General features: G+C 34.9%; 2 protein-coding genes across 2 annotated transcripts; one reads left to right on the forward strand and one right to left on the reverse strand.

The window, feature by feature from the left end:
- Nucleotides 1–975: 975 nt before the first annotated feature.
- Nucleotides 976–5,441, forward strand: LOC143620714 (T-complex protein 1 subunit theta-like). The gene is made up of 13 exons (XM_077092341.1): nt 976–1,165; nt 1,462–1,724; nt 2,398–2,544; nt 2,644–2,805; nt 2,930–3,007; nt 3,090–3,223; nt 3,321–3,393; nt 3,478–3,558; nt 3,624–3,746; nt 3,821–3,915; nt 4,001–4,210; nt 5,058–5,115; nt 5,249–5,441. Exons 1-13 carry the CDS (start codon nt 1,018–1,020, stop codon nt 5,318–5,320), a joined length of 1,644 nt encoding a protein of 547 aa, XP_076948456.1. The 5' UTR covers nt 976–1,017; the 3' UTR covers nt 5,321–5,441.
- A 1,294-nt stretch (nt 5,442–6,735) lies between these two features.
- LOC143620668 (uncharacterized) lies at nt 6,736–24,533 on the reverse strand. The gene is made up of 4 exons (XM_077092305.1): nt 24,439–24,533; nt 22,693–22,980; nt 7,064–7,128; nt 6,736–6,912 (listed from the first exon to the last, which is right to left on the reverse strand). The coding sequence occupies exons 2-4, from the start codon at nt 22,967–22,969 to the stop codon at nt 6,877–6,879; spliced, it is 378 nt and encodes a 125-aa protein (XP_076948420.1). The 5' UTR covers nt 22,970–22,980; nt 24,439–24,533; the 3' UTR covers nt 6,736–6,876.
- Nucleotides 24,534–24,855: the final 322 nt, after the last annotated feature.

The raw sequence follows: 24,855 nt of genomic DNA on the forward strand, positions 1-24,855 counted from the left end.
GGTTTGGTGAGATCCATGACCCGCAAGAATTATTGTTTGATTATGAAAGAGTTTCACAAATAAATGAGATGTTATAACCCATTTAAAGACTATCTGGGTTTGGTAAGACTCATACCCACGATTTTGGGTCAAATGCATGAGAAGCTTCCATTTAGAAATTAAGCAATCTGGTGGCTCTAGAGAATGGAGGGAACAACCTGAGAGCGACACGTAGAATTTTATGGTAGGCAATTATATAGATAGTTAGATATATAGAAGTGACAAACCGGTAAGCGATTTTCATAAACTAAATCCATATACCACTAATCTAAGCAAATAAGATATTGTTTGCACACACTATGAGTATGAGAAGTATTATTATATGAGAAGTATTGTCTAAAATTGATTCATAACCAATTTTTTTTCAATTATACATATATGATACTAAGAATAAATTTTTAATATATGAAGTGTTTTTGGTTATGTTTTTGCACGTGCATAATCTTTTATTATTAAGTTCATTTTTTTTGCTGATCGAAGTCACCCCATTGGTCTATCTGCATTTTATATTGGTTTGTTTTATTTTTTGTTTCAGTTCCGATACCATAACGAACGTAACCAAAACTGACAAGTTCACATCCACCTACAACATGCTTTGATTTTACTTTTTACTTTCAACTAATTATAAAAAGTTTAACAAACTGTTTATTTTAAACACTAAACTAGACAAATACCAGCTTTACATGTTTTATTTGTCGATTTCAACCTTATTTTCGTATTTTAATACTTCACGTCGACTCGCCGAAAAGGAAGAAGTTAATTTCCCACCGGCCTATGGAGCGAGTTTTGGGCTTCGGCCTTGTTTAGAATAATAATTAGGGCTTTCATTGTGTATATGGTCGTCATATAATAATAATAATAATAATAATAATTAGGGCTTTCATTTTCATTCTCATTAGCTCATACTCCACACGCGTACAGCTACCAGAAAGAAGGAAGACTAGGGTTTGATTGATACATAGATCTAAAGCTTAACCGATGGGGCTTCAAACTCAACCTTACGGGATCCAGGGGATGCTTAAAGAAGGCCACAAGCATCTTTCTGGTTTAGACGAAGCCGTTCTGAAGAACATCGATGCCTGCAAACAGCTTTCCACCATCACCAGAACCTCACTCGGTCCAAATGGTATATTATTATTATTATTATTATTATTATTCACTACTACTGTTATCTGTTCTATTATTAGAAATGAATAAAATGGTTATCAATCATATTATTAGGTATCCTATTCTGTCCTGCATAATAATATTTATTATATTGATCTTATTATTATTATTATTGTTATGTAGAATGAAACACTGTTATTATTATTATTATTATTCACTTAGGTATGAATAAAATGGTTAATTGTTATTATGTATAATGAAACTGTTATCATTATTATTATTATTCACTACTACTGTTATCTGTTATATTATTAGGTATGAATAAAATGGTTATCAATCATCTGGACAAGCTGTTTGTAACAAGTGATACCGCAACCATTGTGAGTGAACTTGAGGTTCAGCATCCTGCAGCCAAACTCTTGGTGTTAGCAGGGAAAGCCCAGCAGGAAGAGATCGGTGATGGAGCCAACCTCGTTGTTTCGTTAGCAGGCGAGCATCTCCAGGGTGCGGAAGAGCTCATTAGGATGGGGCTGCATCCCAGTGATATCATTATTGGATACACAAAAGCCATTAACAAGGTAGGTTAGGTACCTTTATTATCATTATTATTAATAATAATATTATTATTATACAACTGTTAGGGCTGAGCACGGTTAGGTTTGGTTATTGGGTGAAACCTAAACCAAAACCGAAGTAGTCGGTTATTTTTGTTTCCTAACCGATCGATTACTCGGTTATTTCGGTTTCAGTTAATTTCGGTTAATTGCATGCACATTCAAAAAAAAAATTCAAAATCAAGTAATGAATTACAATAATTATTCATGTTCCAACTAACATAGAATAATAAGTCTTTAGTCATTATTATCCATGAATAAATTTCTAAATAGAAAAGATTAGAATAAAGAAAAGGTATAACCGATTACCTTAACAAAGAATGTAAAGTGATGAACTGTTGGATCTGAGTCTGTAGAATAAAGAAAAGGCATAATCGGTTCAGTTCGGTTTTATTTGTTTTTTTTAAATGGATAACCTAACCGAAACCGAAAAAATGGTTTTTCGAAAAACCAAAAAATTAACCTTCGGTTCGGTTTTATTTGTTTTTTTTTTAAAAATGCATAACCTAACCGAAACCCAAAAAACAGTTTTCCGAAAAACCAAAAAATTAACCTTCGGTTCGGTTTCATTTGGTTAGTCAGTTTTGGTTCGGTTTATTCGGTTTTCTGCTCACCCCTAAAATCTGTATACATACAGGCTGTTGAGATCTTGGAAGGATTGGTTGAGCCTGGTTCTGACACCATGGATGTCAGGAACAAAGATGAAGTTATTTTGAGGATGAAGGCCGCCGTTACTAGCAAACAATATGGACAAGAAGATATCCTCTGTCCTCTTATTGCTGATGTACTTTTTTTATTTTTATTGTCAATCAAATAATGGCTAACTAACATCTTATGAATGAATGAAGGATGATGATGGATGTTTATTTTTCTTTCACTGCAGGCATGCATTCAAGTTTGCCCAAAGAATCCAATGAACTTCAATGTTGATAATGTGAGAGTTGCAAAACTCTTGGGTGGAGGTCTGCACAACTGTACTACTGTTAGAGGCATGGTTCTAAAAGGTGATACTGTCGGGAGCATCAAGAGAATAGACAAGGCAAAGGTGAGTCTTTTCTTTGACATTATTGAACTTAAATCAATCTTGTTCACTCATTTATCTAGTTTCTTTGAATGTTTTTGTTTCTAATTCTGTAGTTGATAGATACAGTTATTATTTTATGTTGTAGGTGGTTGTGATTGCTGGTGGTGTTGACACAACTGCAACTGAGACCAAAGGAACTGTCCTCATTCACAGTGCTGAGCAGGTACAGTAGTTTGTTTTGCTGTTACAATTCAAACATTTTTATTTACCATTAACAAAGATTATGCTAAAACTGATTGATATAGCTTGAAAATTATGCTAAAACTGAAGAAGCAAAGGTTGAAGAGCTAATCAAAGCAGTTGCAGAATCTGGTGCAAAAGTCATAGTTAGTGGAGCTGCGGTTGGAGAGATGGCTCTGCATTTTTGTGAGCGTTACAAGTATGCTCAATCTTTACATGTTTGCATTTATTTACTTGGTGATGTTAATTACCCCAACATCAATCAATTAATTTTAAAATTTGTATTTACTTAACAGGCTCATGGTTTTAAAAATCGGGTCCAAGTTTGAACTCCGCCGTTTTTGCCGCACAACCGGCGCTGTTGCTCTCGTAAGAATCATTCCTTTTTTACTATTGTTAATTATGTAAACTGAAACGCCGGGTAATAATAATAATGGTAATAAATAATTACAGTTGAAGCTTGGAAGCGCTGTAAACCCTGATGATCTTGGATATGTTGACTCCATTTCGGTTGAGGAGATCGGCGGTGCTAGGGTAACATTACTTTTTTTTTTCAACCATAATATAGGTTAAACTTATTTGAGTTTTAATTATTTTAGGTAACTGTTGTGAGAAACGAACAAGGTGGAAACTCAGTGACCACTGTTTTGCTACGAGCAAGTACTGATAGCATATTGGATGATCTTGAAAGAGCTGTTGATGATGGTGTCAATACTTACAAGGTTGTATGCATATATTATTTATAACTTTTTTTTATAACTTTTCGTTCCATCTAACAATCTCTTTCTTGTTTCAGGCATTATGCAGAGACAGTAGAATTGTACCTGGAGCTGCAGCTACTGAAATTGAATTAGCTAAAAAACTGAAAGAGTTTTCTTTCACTGAAACAGGGTAGGGTATCTGCTTTCATAATCTTTATTGATTAGTGATGGAGAGACGTTTATTTTGACATTTTTTGTTACTTTATGTGTTGCAGATTAGATCAATATGCTATTGCTAAGTTTGGTGAGAGCTTTGAAATGATACCGAAAACGTTGGCTGAAAATGCTGGGCTTAATGCTATGGAGATCATATCTAGTCTATACGCAGAGCATTCATCCGGAAACGTTAATGTTGGTATTGACTTGGAACAAGGAGCATGCAAGGATGCCTCAACATTGAATATTTGGGATCTTTTTGTCACCAAGTAAGCTTCAACGTTTTACTTGTATTTCTTATAAAAAAATATCTGTTATAAAACTGATTGTGATCATAGTTATCAAATGCGATAAGCACTCGAAAGCGTTGAGGCTTTGCCTAGCGCGCAGAATTATAGCGCAAAAAAACACTTGATTTTAAAAAAAGGTGCACATTAAAAAAACAAAATTTTGACTAAGGTAGAACATCTAATAGGAAAACAAAGATTCATTCTTGAAACAGTTTATAGTATTCGTCATGTTTATCATAATTCATAATTTGATAAATAATATAATAATAGTTATATAAGTATATATTAAATTATAATATATACGTATATAGCTATTATTATCTTATATCTCAAGTTATGGTAAAGATGACAAACTAAATACTAAACAGCATATATTGTGTTATTTATAAAATCGTGCTCTTGCTTTGTTTTGTGATATGCAAAGCAATTGTCGTTCGTTATAAAGAGAGAGAGAGATTAGAGTTCATTATAAAGAAAGAAGAGAGAGGTTCGACTTAATTTCGTTAATATGATGAATTTTAGGTAAGTTGGTAAATCAAATAAATTCAAGATAAAAAGAGAGTAACAAAAATAGGGAATTGCCGACTTTCCTTCCAAAAAATAGCGCCTTCAGTTATGGTAGGCGGTGGACCACCGATTTCGCCTAAAAATTGCCTAGGCGCCAAGGTGCAACGCTTCTAATAACTATGGTTGTGATTATTTTGTGTTGATCATCTGATTTAAAACTGATTGTGATTATTTTGTTTTGATCATCATTAACGCACACACTTATCTCTTCTGAACACGTGACTGATTGTTATAAAATTATTGGACGTGTAATTGTCAGATATCATGCGATCAAGTATGCTGCAGATGCAGTTTGTACCGTTCTACGTGTTGATCAGGTATTTCACAGATGCTTTTAAAATTACATAAAATGTTGACAGCAGTTTTTCTCATACAACATTTTAAGTAATGTTATTTTTCTATATGCATTTTTGACCTTGATGCTATTTAAATGTTGGATGACATCTACAGATAATAATGTCAAAACCTGCTGGTGGGCCAGGCAGGAGAGACCAACCTGCAGGAATGGATAATGAAGATTAGGCAGCTGCTATCACTGTTGTTTTGATTTTTATCTGAAAACACGAATGAAATATTAGTTTGTCATTTTGGTTTAGTTTGTTTGCGAACGAAGTTTTGGTTTTTGGACAATTGATTTATGATCAGAGTGGTTTTTTGCCTTGCAACATAAATTTCTTTTTTATTTTCAACGCCAAACTAATCTATTGCTAGTAATAACACATCGATGTCTACAATAGACTCGAACTCTTCGGAAATTCTGTGTGTTTACTTTAGTTCTCGTTGTTGAGTCTTTGAGTCACTAATAGGCTACTTACAGCCATTGATTTACAGAAAACTCGAGCAGACTTTGAAAAGTCAACCAGGAGCTCAAGCAGGCTTTGAACAATAGACGTGCACAAAATAACCGGTTCCGGAACCGAACCGGTGGAACCGACCCGGAACCGGTTCTAACCCATACCCGGAACCGGTTCCTGTCTGGGTATAGGATTTCTCCTCGGAGCCGGTTCCGGAACCGACCCGGAACCGGTGGAAAAAACCCGGAGGAACCGGTCAAAAACCCGAAAAAAACCCGGAGGAACCGGTCAAAACCCGATCCGGAACTGGTCAAAACCCGGTCAAATACCCGACTATACCCGGAACCGGTTCCTACCCGAACCTGGTTTGACTTTTGTTGACCATACCCGGAACCGGTTCCTACCCGGTTCCGGGTTTTTTAAATACCCGATTTGTGCACGTCTATTGAACAATATGCATTTCATCATAAGGAACTCTAAACATGATTGCCAATCATCTATGATTTTGTCAGCCTTGGTTTTAAAAAGCATGCCTAGGTGCAGGTCCGGTCACTTTAATGTAGCAAAGGCACCATTTGAACGAAAAGCGCCTTATGTACAAAAATTGCGGTTGCGCGTTAGGATGTTGTTGGATTAATCTCGGCCACTTCTCAATGTCAAAGTTTAGGTTTGAAATGTAATTTATATAAGTAGTTGGATAGTTGTGTAAAACTATAAAATCAATGCGTCACTTTAAAGAGCCATCGCCTCAGTTCATTATGAATACTCGCGACCTACAATTAGGGTCGATGATCATTTGTAAAACCTAGGTGTTCTTTAATAAAATTAATACACATCCGTTCTTATTAATCGGTATCGTACATGTTTGGTCTAAACCTCGTGTAGAAGTTCCGGTTTACTTTCTTGCTAGTTCTATCGGTTAACGTTACTACTTTTCCGTTCAAAATGAAAGTGGATAATTGGTGGAGCGATGCTGCCAGTTATACCATATTAGACTATTTAACGACATGTATCTAATACTATTTGAGGAGTTCCTCGATAGCAGTCGGTCCATGTTGACTTTTACCAACATTTGTTGACTTACTTGCAGGCTGGAAAGGACTAAAATAACCACTATTTTAATGAAAAGCCAACATATTAAGCATCATTCTAAACTAAATCCAGTGTTGACTGAAAGAAAAGTCAAATACAATATATAACATACAAAAGTCAAATAAGTGCTTGCAATGACAAGAACTGCAGTCTAGTTAAAGTAGTCTTTCATTAATGATCTTTTAGCGCCCTTTATGCTTCCATGTCCTCCTCAGCCTCAGCTGTCACCTGAAATGGCAAAATATGCGCTGAGTGATATTATAAGTCGAAAAGTGGACAGATAACACAAGGGGGTTTTATTGTTTGCATGATAAGAAATGTAGAAAAAAAATAAAAATATTATAAGGAGAAAGAAGATTATTATATATATAAAGCTCACCATTTCAAGTGCTTCATCTGGTTTCACTTGGTCCAACACTAAGTCATCAGACTGGGCAATACCATCTGTTAATCATAAGAAAATGAAGATCAGTCTATAACATGTACCTGGTCAAAAGCTTCAGCTTAAGTGTATGCCGATTAAGTAGGCGCGGAATGACAAATGATTACTAACTGCACGGATAAAAGAATGGAATGATGCATGCCATTCCATTATCATCTCCACACGGTTGTTGAAAGTAAGTACAACTCTAAAACATTGTGCTTAGGCAGATGCTTAGCAAAACTAAATTTTTAAACACTAAAATACAATTTTAGTAACAACATTAATAGTAACAGATTATGCACATTACCATTGTTAAATAGAATTTTAGTTGGCAAAGCTTTTGACGGTTTATGCAGTTTTATACTTTATTGAAGGAAAATAAAAAAGAATTTCATTCTAGTCCTAAAGGGATGAAAACAACGCAGCCGAAGAAATATGTGCATTCATTAAACATATTGTTACTTCATGAGCATAATTTGAGACTTGAGAAAAACAAATTGTTTTATCCAAGTTTTCTTTAAAAACAACTTTCTCTTCACGTAATATAAATGAGAAATATTTACATGCCCAAGTTATATACCGTATATTGGTCCAACATCTTATGACCTTTTATAATGCGATAATGAGATTCAAGGATTATGACACTTCGAGTCTCATATCTAAGCATAATCCTTTCATGAGAGTGATACAAAATCACAACTGTAATTACTTGTTTAATTTAATTTATTTGTATAAATAAATTATAGCTTACAAAAGATACTAAATACCATAAGATGAATTATACGATACATGACATCATAACGTGCCAGCATATAAAACTACAAAACTACTAATTAGACTTTATAAATAAGATGTTTCATCACACTTGTACTAACATATCGTAATATAAATAATCATAAGTATATATATATATATATATATATATATATATATATATATATATATATATATATATAAAATGCAATAATTTTATCCTTTAATTTAAGATAAACAAATATCTTCTTCAACTCTCATTATTCTTTTATGACGTTATACCAATAACAATATCATATAATATTTAACAGAAAAAGCTTATGATATAGTTTTCAAAATTAGAAAAAAATATATATATTCACATTCCATACGTGAACCCACCGTCAATGATCGAAAATTTGTAATAAAAAGTAAAACCCTCAATGATTATAAATAACATATTATAAAGAAACACGAGTGATACTTCTTTTATAAACAAACTATAAAACTCTGATAACTTTAGAATTATGTTTAACAATATGTGCTTTCAAAGATCATTTGTAAAGCTTTCATTTAAGAATTTTTTTTTATTTTTTATTTTCTTTTTTGACACTATTAAACGGTTTTAATGATTAAGAAGATCATTTGCAAATATAAAATGCTTAATCAACTAAAAACATTTATTCCTTAAATATCTGACTAACAAATAACATAAATCTTTTAACTTGGGAAACTAACATGACTTCCGAAAATTCCTCAAAATTGATTCCGTTCTTCTCATATAAGTAAAAGGAAAAATTATATATCTAGACGCACATTCAATTTATTTAATTTAATTTCAATGATAAGATGCGATATATAACGAATACAACTACCTTACATGAAGATTAGGAATGGCCAAATGAGTAGTCGTAGTCGATTTCATAGACATCCTAAATTGGTTGAAGGTGTTGACTCGCAAGATTGATATTCCACCACAAGATTGATGTTGCAAAATTGTATAAACATATTGATTAGTAAATTTTAACATAGACATAAATACATATACTATACTTGAATATTGAATTAATATCAATAAGTATCATAATTAATAGAAACAAAACTTACATGCACGACATTCTGATTTTTATATAGATTGATGATTGATGAGGTAATAATATGATAATACGATCCAACTTCGAAAGCAACTCGTGCTGATAACGTGTTGTAAAACAAGCCTAATAGCTAAAAGAGAGATTTCATTAATAAGACATAGGGAGAAAAGAGAGATTTCATTAATATAGGATATCCTGATAACCTGATAACGTGTTGTTCCAATTGCTAGGTATGTTATTATAATTATAATTAAGATGCTGGTCCGTGTTACACACGGGTGGAAATATTTCAAACTCATATATATGTAAATATCATAAGAATTCTTTACCTTAGTTCCTTGTAAAACCATAATATGTAGGAAAAACATATATAAATGGTTGAATGAGAAACTGTATAAATATACATATAATTGAATTGCTAAAATAATAGTCATAATAAAAAGGGAACACAAAATCAATTATAAATAACTAATTGTGGTAAAAGTTGGTTTTTAAATCATTTGAAAGGAAATAGTTGCTTGAGATTATAGAAAACATTAATTAGTGAGGTTATAATTCTAGAAAATATTAGTTATTGAATTATGTGACAATTCTTTTGATGGAAACTGGATGACTTGGAAGCCTATGTGAACATGCTAGTTGAATTCCATGTGAATATCTTATATTACTTTAATAGTATAGTAAGATTATTAATTATTATGTTAATCAAGTTCAAGAAAAGAGTTCAAATAAAAATAAGGAGTTTTCTAGGAATACTAAGAACCAATAAATTTTTGACATGTGGCGTTACAACCTATGATGAAAGAATAATTTTAGAAAACTATGTCGGTTATAATAGTGAAAGAGTAATTCTATGAAACTATGTCGGTTTTTGGTAAGAACCAATAAATATTTGACATGTGGCGTTACAACCTATGATGAAAGAATAGTTTTAAAAAACTATGTTGGTTATAATGGTGAAGGAGTTTTCTAGGAATAGTAAGAACTAATTTGAATAAAGGTTTAGTTTATTTTGCTTTTATTTAATATTTACTTCTGGACACATTCCCAATCCTAAACGCACTTACTTCTCGGAATTACTTGTTAAAAAACAAACCTTACGGTTCGCCCGCTTAAGTATCGGCTCGTCTATTTCATAACTTGCTTAATTTCCAAGTGAGTAATCAAAACTACGAATTGTATATGTATAGAGGTTCCCGCTAGTACCCTTCGTGAAGACTGTTATATCATCTACGGTACTCAGTTCTTCTTTGTATAACTCCATGCACTTTAAAATAATGACCGCAGTTTATTCGTCCATGAATTTATATGTTGTTCTTCTTGTTCCGAATCACCTTTCTCAATCATCTCTAGGTTCTTCCAGCTAGCTTTCAGACACAAACTGATAACAACAACCTCTACTTCATATAGATCATTGCATGTTTGAGTAAGTATGGTATTTCCAGGTCAACCACTAGTTTAGAATAGTTTATAATCTAAAAATTGCAAAACTAAAAGCTTATAAATGCTCACCATCAATTTAATATTCAATTAAACATAGAAAGCACTAAAAAAACACATTAATGTTCCACAATCTATTTAATATCACATATGCATTATATAATATGCTATAAAATGTAAAAAGCATTAGATGACAATCAAAACATGAATATGAATGTAACTAAAATATCAAAACGATGAATTGTATATGCATAGAGGTTCCCACTATTACCCTTCGTAAAGACTTTTGATATGATCTATGGTACTCAATTCCTCTTTGTATAACTCCATGCACTTTAGAAATAATGACCACAGCTTATCCCTCCATGAATTTATATGTTTTTCTTCTTGTTCCGAACCACATTTCTCAATCGTCTCTAGGTTCTTCTTCCAGCCAGCTTTCACGCACAAACCGGTAACATCCACCTCTAACTCATATAGATCATTGCATGTTTGAGTAAGTGCAGCCTTTGTTTTTTCCATAACTTTACTCCACTCTTTATATCGTATCCCATGTCTTTGTTTTATCTTCGATATCTTCAAGCATTCTACTTCCTTTATTAAGTTATCTTTTGATGGACACACAGTATCGGGAATACTTTGTTTCAAGATATCTAGCTTTTCCTTCTTATCATTGATTTCTTCAACAATAGCAAGATGATGTACTTCAATTTGTTCAATTTCGTGTTTGATATTTAGCTTCAGACTTGCCAAAGTTTCACGTAACCTACGGACTTCATCCGCGTTATCATCTACGTGCTGCTTAATAAGTAACTTGATATAAATCTCTCTTTGTGTATTCATCCCCATAATAATGTGTTTTTGCCAATTGCCTTTGTATTTTTGGTACAACTCTGTTGACATCTGTTCCTTTGGCACAATGTTATTGAGCTCAGCAAGACAATCCTGATAGAGCTTCACAAATTCTAGATTTACAAAAATACTAGTCTTTTAAGTATAATGCATGATGCCTACAGAGGTAGATATGAGTTGAAGTTTAATAAAGAACAAAAAACTTATCATCATAAGTATTGTGCATCTCATGATTATACTTAAAGGCCTTATTGAATGCCTGACAATCTGTCTCCATGATATTCCGGTTTGAAATTACATAACCGGTGGACTGCCTCTTCTTGTTACTTAATAAACTTCAAATGGCTATTAACCAAGATGAAAAAGAATTCACTTTGATGCTTGCAGCATGGATGACCTTTTGTGTTTATAACTGATTGACGACATGTCAAAAAACCTGGAATCTTCTTGCAAATCATTCATTATTTGTTGTACCTAGCTTGTAAGGCCCCGATCCCGGTGCCCTACTTTAGCGTTGGATTTACTCATAAACTCAGTTTGTTACAGCGGAAGCATATACAATTTGCAGCGGAAACTAAAACTTTTACATAATAAACTTCTTTTGCTAGCTAATCTTCAATATGGATAGCCTCGTACGCACCTCAACCTCGCCACGTCTCAACCATACCTGCATGCATACTAAAAGTCAGCTACGCGCTGAGTGAGTTCTAACATTTCTCACAGTGCTCGCTTGTGTCCTTGGCCCTTCTTTCTAGGTCTTTCTCATTTTAAACATTACCTTTAATTAGTTCCTTGTTCTTAACGTATACACCGTATAAGTCCATACTCGTCGTTTACATACGTATACGCCGTATATCTTTCTTTTATCAGGAAATTCACCTAATCCCGTAAATGTTTTTGGGCGTATAAGTCAAACCCAGCGTATAAGTCATTTCAACTTATAAGTAGACAAGCGTATAAGTTGGCCATCATATAACTTCTGCGTCCGCATAAGTTATACGCCGCATAAGTCCTTTATGGACTTATGCGCCGCATAAGTTATGCGCCCTACATCTTATACGCCCCTACTTATGCCCCGTCATACATATACACCCGTATAACATATGCGGTGCATATAATAAAGGGGGTACTCTCTTCTCTGATGTGCGCTATATTATTGTGTCTTATTCCTGAAGTTAGTAGAATTAGTATAAGTAGTAGTTGACTGGGACGATCCACTAGATCCATAAGCCCGTAAGGGAAGATGAATAGCCTTTCTCCACTACTGTTACAGAGGCCAGATAGAAGGTTGCTTATATGTTCAGGCTCAAAAATATGTTCATATCTGGTTTTCCTTAACGCGTTTTACGGGTTTTTCCTCGATTCCGGCGTCGCCAGCCGTCGTTAACCACCATGGTTGGCCGAATTTGATTGTTTATAACCCAGGTAGCTTCGGGATGTTCACATCCAAGCTAAGGTGGCCCTTAAGCTCGTTTTTTGTTGAGTAAACACCCAATTAAAGCTAGATCTAGATTCAAACGGCTCATTCGGCATCTAGGGGCTGCGGTGTCGGGCTTTAAAATGTTGCGTCGGCTGAAATAAATGATTTCTTACATTCGGTTGGTCTTGGATCGTTGAATAGAATTGTGTAGAGAGTGTTTGGCTTAAGTGTGTGTTTTTGATGGTGTAGGCTATGGAAAAGATTTAGGGTCTAAGGGGTATTTATACTTCCTAAGCCCATGAACCTTATGCCCATTTCCATTCTAAGTCCATGATCTAATTCCATCTATTTTAGTTTACCATCTTTTTATCTTTATTATTATTATTATTATTTTTCTATTAACTCAAATTAATTGTTCCAACGTAATTAATTTGTAACGTTGAGACCTAGGGACAACTTGATTGTATTTAGTGTACACTTGTTATTGTAATAGATTAGATGGATGTAATTGTATATAATTAAAGAGAACTAGTTGCTTGCCCCTCCACGTCTTGCGGTGGGAACGTAATGTGAAATCAGTCAGTATAGGGTTGATCGGTCAGCATCGAGTTGATCGGTATGTTACGCTCAACGTTGTTATGACCCGTTTATGGCTACTTGGAAATCTAAACCGGTGTAAACCGGGTTAAATCAATGGGAGGTCACCATTTGAAAATCAAGCAATCTGGTGACTTCTCTAAAATGAGGGAGTGACCACATCGTGACACGTAGGATTTTAGAGCTTTCATTTATATATATTATAGATTATAGAGGGATGAAGAACAATAATCTATATCTTTAATATATATAAATGAAACCATAAAAATCTTACGTGTCGCGATGTGGTCGCTCACTCTTTTTTTGGAGTCACCAGATTTGTTTAATTTTTAAATGAAGGTTTCTTATGTGACCCAAATTCACGGGTATGAGTCTTACCAAACTCAAATATTCCTTAAAGTGGCTATAACATCTCATTAAATTAAAAATTATTCTCACCAAATTATTGATGTGAAAATCTTATAAAATAGGATATACTAAAAATTATTATATGATTTTTTTTTAAAAAATAAAGATATTATTTATAATTAAGAATCAATTTTATAGTAAAAAAATAAGCGGGTCTTGGGTTTCACCAAACCCAGATAACTAAGTATATTTTACAATAAATAAAATTAAACTCCAAAAAAATATATAAATATTAAAAATGTATAATATAAAACAGCCCCCGTAATACGGTGGATAAAACTAGTATATAATATATAGTTGAACTATAACTGAATTATTTTAATCGCATTTGAGGAACAATAATAATGATGCTTTGAAATGTTGGTTCATAAGGCCATTATAATGATGCTTTGAAATGTTGGTTCATAAGGCCTAAGGTCTTTTCGATGTGTAGCTAATTTTTGTATCCATTTTTCTTCAAAAATACCAAATATATATATTATTGATAAGTAACTTCTTCTTCCTTAAACATGTAAAACATACAAGGTATATTGAACTAATAGGAGACGGTTGATGCATAATCCAAACCATTGACATACTACGATCATATCCTTGAATATTCGAAACATACCATATTCAAGAATAATAAATGATATTGTGTGTGGGTATATTGAGGTTTTAACCACTGAAAATTACTACATTATCATAATGCTTACAAATAAATTTTTTAATGAACCAAGTAACCAAGTATTGTTTTGATTAAAAATAGTTAAAAAAAGGTATATCATTTGAAGTTATCTCAATTTTTTTTCTTGAACTGAATTCAGTGACAAAATTGACAAAACTTTTTCTATCACGAGTAACATCACAAATTGATCTATATATACAGTCATAACCCATGTTTCTTTAGTCACATAATGTTAATGTTAGTGCTTTTTGAAAAACCAAAATTGTTCCTAGATGGTAAACGACTAGCTTGTGGTAATGCCGGGAATTAACTTTACGCTCTTTTAAAAACTTTTCCATTGTTGTTTTTTTTTATTTAAACATTTACTCCATGTTTGAACTATTCATGTTTTAACTTTCATATACATTTAAAAAAGACAAGAATTTGAACCACCCCTTTATTTCCAAATTTCAAAAAGACAAGAATGTTATGTTGAGGAAGTAATTTCGTTCATTTTTAAGACTTAGAATTTATAAAAAAAAGTAGAATAAATAAAAACAAAAATAAAAAATCAACCACCTCTTTATTTCCGAATTTCAGCATGTGTTCGAGGAAGCCAAAACAAGGATGGATATACACTATTAATTATGAAATAATCCTTAAAAAAATTGTAATGGAATGTAAGTATTTCGGTATTTATAGTTTTATAAAAATCGTCGTTTAAAATAATAAACAAACATATTGTTATTTTATAAAATAATATTTCAGAGAAAAATAAGAGAACTTAAGAAGATATTATGGTCTATTCAAGCGTGTCTAGCGGTGTAGCAACCAAAGCTTACCGTGGTATTTATAGGGGGGGGGGGGGTTCATTATAATCGTAAAATCTGATGGTGAGCGGGTTAATAAAATCATCCAGTAAGGTGCTCAATATCTACTCTCCGAACACTTTGGTGCACGTTGCTATGTATTATAGGAGTCCTTTAGGGAAAGGTTTGTGCTCGTAAAGATGCATGTACTTGTAATTTGCATCCCTAGGGGTAAAGATGGAATTTCACTAGTTTGTTGTTAAGACGCCTTCGGTAATATTCCTACACACCACATATATAAGCTGATTGTTCTTCACTTTTAATGGAACCCCTTTTAATAAATAAATAAATAAAACACTCACCAACACATGTCGTATCTAAACCAAATCCAACGAGGCTAAATTGCGAATGTAGGTTTTAAAAGATTATGTTTTGCAATTCAAAAAGGGGGTAGCGACACAGCTTGTTGTCCACTTGCCTTCTGTTTCGATGTAATCACTACCTTGCTTATTTATTTATTTGTTGATAAAACTCATCTTTTGTGTTGTGAAAAAGATATCTCTATTTGTTTTAAAGCTTAGTAAAATGTACATCACAAGTCTAGCAAATTTGAATATTACAAAGAAATCTCGTTCTAGATGAGTAGGTAATATTTTACTATAAGCAGTCTTTGAATGGCTTATGAAATACTAACCAGATACCGAACTTGAACACTCGTTCTGGATCATCATCATCATCGTACTCAGTATATCACACCAATAGCACAGCTATGGTAGGGTCTGAGAAGGATAAGATGTAGACAGCCTTACCTCTACCCTTTAGGAATAAAGAGGCTGATTCCGATGAGACCCCCGGCTCGATAGTAGTTTTGTATCAAGCCTTGGACATAAGGCACATAACACTCAACCATCGGGATGCTGCCAATTGGTGCATGTACCCTTGTCTTTCGGCTATCAACGTCACCACATGATGCCTGATTAACCTTCCGCCACTTTTAACGTTATTTTCACGAGATTAGTAAAATAATATCAAAATTAGTGCAATTTCACTTATGCCCACCCGAGGGTTCACACATATATACATTATACGCACCCACCGCAAGCAGGGCGCTGAACACTCGTTCTGGATGAGTAGGTAATATTTTGAAGGCGGGCGGGTGTGTTTGGTGGTCTCTCAAGGTTGGCTTTTCCAAGTTTAATTAACCATGGCAAGTTTCATCTTCAGATGGGTCAAATCCAAACTGCACATCGACTTCACCCAAGGAATCAAAGACATTTTGGATTCCGTTATTAAGAAAATATATTGTAAGAGTTAATAATCTGGTTGCTTATAAATAACACCATATATGATGTCTGAGAAAGGATGCATTCTTACAGAAATCCGTTAGTTTTGAATCCATGGGACCGTTACTGTGCAACTCGTTTCATTCTGCACATGCAGTAGCGGATACACAAGTTATAACTATGATTTTACTTTATGTCGTTGCTTATTAAAGCTAATGTCGCCAAAGCTAACCAAAAGAGAAAGCTAATATCTTCTTGATTATTAATTGTGCATCATTTACATTCAATATTGGTTATATATTAAGATTGAAAAACTAAATCCTCCAAGAGATCCTATATTGAGGGTCTCAACAGGTTTGAAGTTGTGATTGTAAGAATTGAAAAGCATAATCTACGAGGGATGAATGTTTTTGTTGTATGTAGCTTTGGATAGTCAGGCATTAATTATTGCGTTGACGGAGGTGGCAATGGTGTTCATAAAATTATACATGAAGATGCACCAAGTTGGATATGGCGTTCATTTATTAAGATTGAAGCATTGTGTGTATATATATACATACAAAACCAACTCAAACAAATTACAAACCAAACTCAAAACATACGACGAAACAAAACCATTTAGTTCTTATTAACCTCAAAACATGTGGGACGTCATGGCACCATCTTGGGTTTGGCACATTTTGATCGGCAATTAATAATTTAACACAGTTATTACCGCAAATATGACCCTCCATAACCTTGTTGGCTTTTTGTTTTCTTTTTCATACCAACCATATCCTCAATTGCTTTTGTCATGCAAGGTGTTTTTTTGTCTTCACAGTGTTGGCTAAGTTTGCTTGAGTTGTACATTTTACAGAGCAGTCTTTACGATCAATGTTTGTGTTGCTCGAAGCGACTCCTAATCAATTAACCTTTAAACCATGATGGGGCACCCCAAATATCAATTAACCTTGAGTTGTACATTTTACAGAGCAGTCTTTATATGCACAATATAAAGTTAGATGTACACATATGGACATAACAGTCAATATGAAGTTTGATGCTTCTGTTGTGACAGGGGAAGCCTGCTTGTATCAATGTGTGGGAGGAACAAACGATGGATCTGCTGGAAATAAGCGTGGAGTCGCTGTCTGAGAGTGTAAGCAGTTTCAAAGACAAGACTGCTCGAGAGATCGATGTCCCTGCGAACATGATGCTACTGGAACTGATTTGGATGCCGGGCTTTTTCAAAGATGACTTATCTCTTGCTTATTACAACGTTTATGGAGGTGGTCTGATTTCTCTGTCCTGGTGAATCAGTCGTGTTGCAACTGCTACTTATTTGTGTTTTATGGGAAAATAGCTGTTTGAGACATTAACCCGTGCTATATTATTAGTACTTGTGTATCTTACGATGGATGAACGTTTTGATCATGTTACACTAGACTTGTTGACTTCTCTAAGAATCCATTTTGATTAGGAGTCCGGTTTTTCTTTATTGTTTGGTTTCAGTAGTTCAGAATAATAGATCAGTCTGATAGAGTCGGAGTTTGTTTCTGATTTTATGTGCTTACTTTCGTTTTCGTTGTTGAATCTTTGGAGTCACTAGTAGGCTACTTACAGCCATGGATTTAGAGAAAACTCGAGCAGACTTTGAATCATATGCATTTCATCATATGGCACTCTAAACATGATTGCTAACCGTGGATGCAAGTGCAACGTACTTCATTGTATACCATAATACAATGATGCATTTTGTCAGCCTTGGTTTTAAAAAGCACGCCTAGGTGCAGGTCCGGTCACTTTAATATAGCAAAAGCACCAGCTGTACGAATAGCGCCTTATGTACAAAAAGTGCAGTTGCGCGCATTAGGATGTTGTTGGGTTAATCCTGGTCATTTCTAAAAGTTAAAGCTTAGGTTCGGAATGTGATTTATACAAGTGTAAGTTATTTGTGTAAAACTATAAATAGGGTTGATGATCATTTGTAAAACCTAGGTGTTCTTTAATAAATTTAATAACACACATTCTTTCTTAGGATTGCGTTCACATGTTTTCTTTAATAAATCTAAAGGTGAAAAACACCCCACCATAGAGCTGCACAAATCGGGTAGACCTTGAAAACCCGAACCGGTTCGGAACCGGTTTTTTTTTACCCGGGTAGAGAATGGAACCGGTTCCAGTCAGGAACCGGTTCGGTTCCCGACCCGAACCGGTGCCCAGATATGCGAACTTTTAAGAACCGGGTAGGGTATGAACCCGAACCGGTTTTTACAAAAAAAACCGGTTCCACCGGTCTTTTTTGAAATTTAAAAATTAGAGCCGTTAGGAACCGGTTCCAAATAATTATAATAAAACATATAGTACAATTCTTCTTCGTCGAAACAAATAATTTTACCAAAACAAATAATTAGTCGAACAAGTTACAAATAATTTTACAAAACAAATAATTACAACTCTTCTTCGTCTTCATTCTCTTCACCCTCGTCTTCGTTATCGGAAGAAACCCCGTCCTCCGCCTCCTCATCATGAATATGGCGCTCTATAGGTATTTCGTCTTCAAAGTTCGCCTTGTGTTGTACACGATCCACAGCATCCAAATGGTCCTTTAGGCAAATGCAAACCTCTAGAGACTCGGGAGTTAGTTTTGTTCTTCGCATAGATAACACCCTCCCACTAAGAGAAAAAACCGATTCGGAAGCAACCGTTGAGGCTTGTACGGCAAGCAAATCACGAGCCATGGCGGATAGAATGGGAAATTCGTTTTGTTTAGCTTTCCACCAAGCCAATAAATCAATATTGCGAATTTCGTCGACCGTTGCGCCCTCAACATAGTTTGCTCCACTATATCGACCAAGTTCGCTACTTGGTGTGTTTCCTCTTTGCCTCTTAGATGCCGATTCACGAATCCCATTCATCAAGTTTATTAGTGGGTCATTGCACGGCCTACCACTTGTTGTTTTTTTCACAAAAGACGATCTCGTGCTTGGACCGTACATTTGAAAATAGTGGTCATAGAGGTCTTGAAGGTGTTTGTTGAACTTGTCCTTCGCTTCTGTCGACAACTTCGGGTCAATCTCGTGCATACCCAAGTTTTCGAATATTTCCTCAATCGTTGTTTCAACCCCATTAACATTCCAATAGGGGTTTAATGCGGCGGCACAAGTAAAGACCGGCGGTATGATTTCAAAATATTTTATGAACTTTTCTTTCATCACCGCAACAATATTTTCGAAGAGTTTGTTCTTCTCCGCAAAGCTTTTAAAAACACACGACATATAGTACAATTCTTGCAAAACCCAACAACTAGTAGGGTAATAGACTCCCGATAATTTAGTTGTTGACTTTTTGAACACGTCAAGATACTCCAACATATAACCGACTTGGACCCAAACACTTTCCGGAAACATATCGGCCTCGCGTTGTTCAACAAGATTGTTATGAAAAGCTTGTAAAGTTTGGCGTTGGGCAAAAGCACACTTTAACATATGACAAGTTGAGTTCCAACGGGTTGGAACGTCCCAATTCGGCCCCAAATACTTTCTTTCCACCGACTTGCAATAGTTCTTATATTCAAGATGTCTTCTTTTACCACTTTTGAAGACATCTTGTAACATAAGTCTAAAGTATTTTAAATCATCACAAATGTGTTCATTGTCAAGACCTACTTGAACAACCAAGTTGATGATATGTGCAACACATCGGACATGAAAAAAATCCCCGAAACAAGGTGGTGAATATTTAATGATAAATTTTTCAGCCGCCTTAGTATTGTTTGAAGCGTTGTCAAACGAAATCGAAAAAATTTTATTTCTCAAGTTGTAAGTCGTTATAACTTCATCAAGTAATTCAAACAATTTTTCGGTGGTATGTGGGAACGGGAAGTTTTCAAAAGCGATTGTGCGTTTCATCAATTGCCATGTCACCGGATCAACCCAATGAGCGGTGACACATATGTATGATTCGGGCAACCCGTGTGGTGCCGACCAAACATCGGTAGTTAAACTAACCATGGCTTCTAAAGAATGAAAAGACTCGATTAACTCTTTTTTAGCAGACTCCCACAACTTGACACAATGACGTCTTAAGGTAGTACGACTTACATGTGTGTATCTCGGTTGTAGAGTTTCGCGAATCAACGACGTCAACTCCGGGTCATCAAAGTCGTTAAACGGCAAACCTCGTTGAATAACGAACTTTGCCATTCTATCTTAAACTTGAGTCGTGTTGTAACGAAATAGTGTACCATCTTTACTCAAGTCAATTTGATCGGTCGTGCCAATCCCTTTCAACGCCTTGCAATATGGCTTCTCTATGTGCTTCCTCAAAGTAGAGTTGGAATCGTGCTTTAATATTGCACCACAATCACGAGCCTTTTGATAACCTTCGTCATCCACAATCAAATCCCAATTCTTCCATACGTCTTGGTTGCGGTTATGGTTGACTACCGTAACAACCCTTGGGTCCTCCGTAACAGGAACGTGGCCAACAAAAACACCCTTCTTAGCCTTGTTGTTAGTTTTTTTGATGGGTGCCATAATAGTATTTTGTTGGATGGTCGGGTAAAGGAACGGGTTTGCTAAGCCGTTGGAACGGGTTTGCTAAAGGAGTAGTATTTTAGTTTGTTTTTGAGTTTGGTGGTGAAACAAGTAATGGAAACAAGTTATATATAGGTTTGGCCCAAAAACCGGTTCCAACGGCTATATTACCGTTGGAACCGGTTCCAACGGATATATTGTCTAAAAAACCGGTTCCAACGGCTATATTACCGTTGGAACCGGTTCCAACGGCTACTTGGTGTCTAAAAAACCGGTTCCAACGGCTATATTACCGTTGGAACCGGTTCCAACGGCTAGTTTGACTTTTGGTTTGACCCTTGAAAAAAAACCAGTCGGAACCGGTTTTTCCGGGTACGACCCGAACCGGTTCCAATTAAGAACCGGGTAGGAACCGGGTTGGAACCGGTACTGAAATATATTTAGTGGAACCGGTCCCGATTTTCGGGTACAAAAATACCCAAACCGGGTATTGTTCCAACCTGGTTGGAACTGGAACCGGTTCCGGTTCGGTTCCACCGGTTAGGTTCCGGAACCGGTTTTTTTGTGCACGCCTACCCCACCATGAACTGCCACGTAAACATGAAGGTGCTCACTAAGTTTTCTAAAAAACGCTTAATTGGTCCATGTTGACTTTTACCAACATTTGTTGACTTACTTGCAGGCTTGCAAGGACTAAAATAACCACTACTTCTTTAAAGAAAAGCCAACACATTAAGCATCATTCCAAACTAAATCCAGTGATGACTAAAAGAAAAGTCAAATACCAAATATAACATACAAAAGTAACTTATATAAGTGCTTGCTTGCAATGACAAAAAGAACTGCAGCCTAGTTAAAGTAGTCTTTCGTTAAAGATCTTTTCGCACCCTTTATGCTTCCATGTCCTCCTCAGCCTCAGCTGTCACCTGAAATGGCAAAATATGCGCTGAGTGATATTATAAGTCGAAAAATGGACAGATAACACAAGGGCGTTTTTGTCATTTGCATGATAAGGGATGTAGAAAAAATAAAAATAATTATACGGAGAAAGAAGGTTATATACATATAAAGCTCACCATTTCAAGTGCTTCATCGGGTTTCACTTGGTCCAACACTAATCATAAGAAAATGAAGATCAGTCTATAACATGTACCTGGTCAAAAGCTTCAGCATAGGTGTATGCCGATTAAGTAGGTGCGGAATGACAAATGATTAACTAACTGCACGGATAAAAGAATGGAATGAAACGTTGCATTCCATTATCATGCTTGCAGGAATGACAATTTTCACTCAACAAAAGTATAATTGTATATTTTCTTTAAGAGTGTTGCGAAACATAGCCGCCCTATATATTTAGTTTATACTTAACATCTCCACGGGGTTGTTGAAAGTAAGTACAACTCTAAAACATTGTGCTTAGGTAGATGCTTAGCAAAACAAAATTTTTAAACACTAAAATACAATTTTAGTAACAACATTAATAGTAACAGATTATGCACATTACCATTTTTAAATACAATTTTAGTTGGCAAAGCTTTTGAGGGTTTATGCAGTTTTATACTTTATTGAAGGAAAATAAAAAAGAATTTCATTCTAGTCCTAAAGGGATGAAAACAACGCAGGCGAAGAAATATGTGCATTCATTAAACATATAGAAGTGACAAAATGGTAAGCGATGCCAATTTACATAGACTAAATGTATAAACCACTAATCTAAGCAAATAAGATGTTGTCTGCACTATGGATCGACTATATTATATAAGAAAATAAGTAAAAAAGGCCGAACCTTCAGAAGCCTCTTTACAAACGATGATTTGATCGTTGGCAGCGGCAGCAGCCGCCTCACTAATCATCTTTTCTTCGAAGAACTTTCTGCAAGCTTTCTTTGCAGCTTTCTCTGTTTCAGCCGTACGAGCGATTGCATCATTCAGCATCTTTACCATAGCTTTATTACTAGCTTCAAGTTGTTCAATGATAGGATTCCTTTTTCCTAGACGAACAAACTGATCAGAGGGCTTGAAGTTCTTTCGATGTTCTAGTAACTCCTGCTTCGTAACAGCCATTCGGGCCTTCGCTGAAATGAAAGCAGATACAATTAACTCATCATCATCATCATCATCATCATCATCATTAATAACAACAATTATATTGAAAATTAAGGCTTCAAATACTACTACAGGAACCCTAATTTTAATTGAGAATTAGGGCAAACATTATTATTGTTATTATTATTATTATTATTATTACAATTTGAAACTTTCTACTGCATTATAACTTGTACACTTTGCTTCTTTCTTTTACACTGATTTTGCCCCTCTATGTTCTGTTTTATTATGAGGCTGAAGATGGCCTTTTGTTGTATTGCCACGTGCATTTGATGTTGCTTTATTACTTTGTTTCTTTTTCTCCCAGCTTTTCTTCTTCGTCTTCTGTATAATATGGATGATTAGATGCGGTGATTGACGGGGATACAACCGCCTAAAAGGCGGAAACAGTGAAGACAGACCACTATTGATGAGGGTGTCAACGGTGATTTCAACCAACAACCTCATCAGAGATGAAATGTGGAAGCCTTCAATAGCATTCTGCACTTCGTTTGGTTTAGGTGCAGGTAGGCAATATCTTAAAAATGCAATAATTTAGAGAGAAATAGTTTAATTTCTAAAAGGGCTCAAGTTTGGAATTATGAATTCAACTCAATAGATATAATAATTCTAACATGCTTAATTTCCATTAATTTTTCTTTCTTTTCAATTTTGGTTTGTGCAGGATGTATTCTTCAAGAAAGAATGACACCTACTCTGGTATTTGTTTTATCATTTGGATTGGATTGGTACCAATGATAACAGGTCTGTTGTGAAACTGGGTCAAGCAGACCATGGTCAACATAGATAGTGCTTTGGGTGATTTTCGACCTATTTCATATATTAGGAGGTTGTGTTTAGCATTGTTGTCATTAGGATAAGTTTTTTTCTTGTATGTAATGTCTCTGATGTTAGAAGAATGTTAATCAACTACCGATTTCGTGGTGATGTTTCGGTTACGGTCTCACACAGGTCAAAAGACTAGTTAAAGCAGGGGCTTAGCCAGCCTCAGGGGAATGAGTTCGGCCGAACCTGTACAAAATTTTGTTTTAATATTATATATTAGTGTATTTTGACATCGAACCCGTAGAAATTTCAACATTGAACCCATAGAAAACCCAAATATAAGTGGTAAACAGTCGGTCTTTTGTCCCTCAAAAATTTTCGAACCCGTAGGAAAAATTTCTGGCTACGCCACTGAGTTAAAGTATAAACAGATACAATAAACTCATCATCATAAATAATAACAATTAAATGGTAACTGTAAATTAGGGCTTCAAATGCTATTGCAACGGGAACCTCCTAATTTTAATTAAAAATTAGGGCAAACATTATTATTATTATTATTATTATTATTATTATTAAAGTAAAAAACAGTTGGTGGTTGGTATAAGTATAAACCATAGATAAAATCAAACGGTGAAAGTAAAAAAAAAAAAAAAAGGAACCTGCAGCCCTGCGTCTGTCCCTTGCCTGTCCATCTCCAGTAATTGACGATGGACGATATCGAATTCAGTAGGAGAATTGTCCTTCATGTTTTAATGGATTCCAAGAAACGAGAGATAACCTAAATACGTATTTGTAAAACGTGGAAGAATAGTTTACCGGTGCATATCTATATCTATATATCTATATGTATAGGCAGTGTGGATTTTTTTAAGGAGAATGTCCGTCAGGACTCATGGTCGGCTCAGGCTACCTTTAGTCGATGGGGGCCGCACATGGAGTATCTTGCGTTAAATAGTTGGTCGTTCAAAAAAAAATTTTTTTTGCTGATTATTAAAGGCTTAGACTAGGAGTGTGCACGGTTTGGTTATTTTCGATTAATAACCAATATCAAACTTGAGCTATAATTTAGCTTAAAA

The sequence above is a fragment of the Bidens hawaiensis genome, unplaced genomic scaffold, assembly GCF_021521415.1.
Source record: "Bidens hawaiensis isolate Kalapana, Puna unplaced genomic scaffold, B.hawaiensis_p1.1 tig00002631_1, whole genome shotgun sequence".
NCBI classification, from domain to species: domain Eukaryota; kingdom Viridiplantae; phylum Streptophyta; class Magnoliopsida; order Asterales; family Asteraceae; genus Bidens; species Bidens hawaiensis.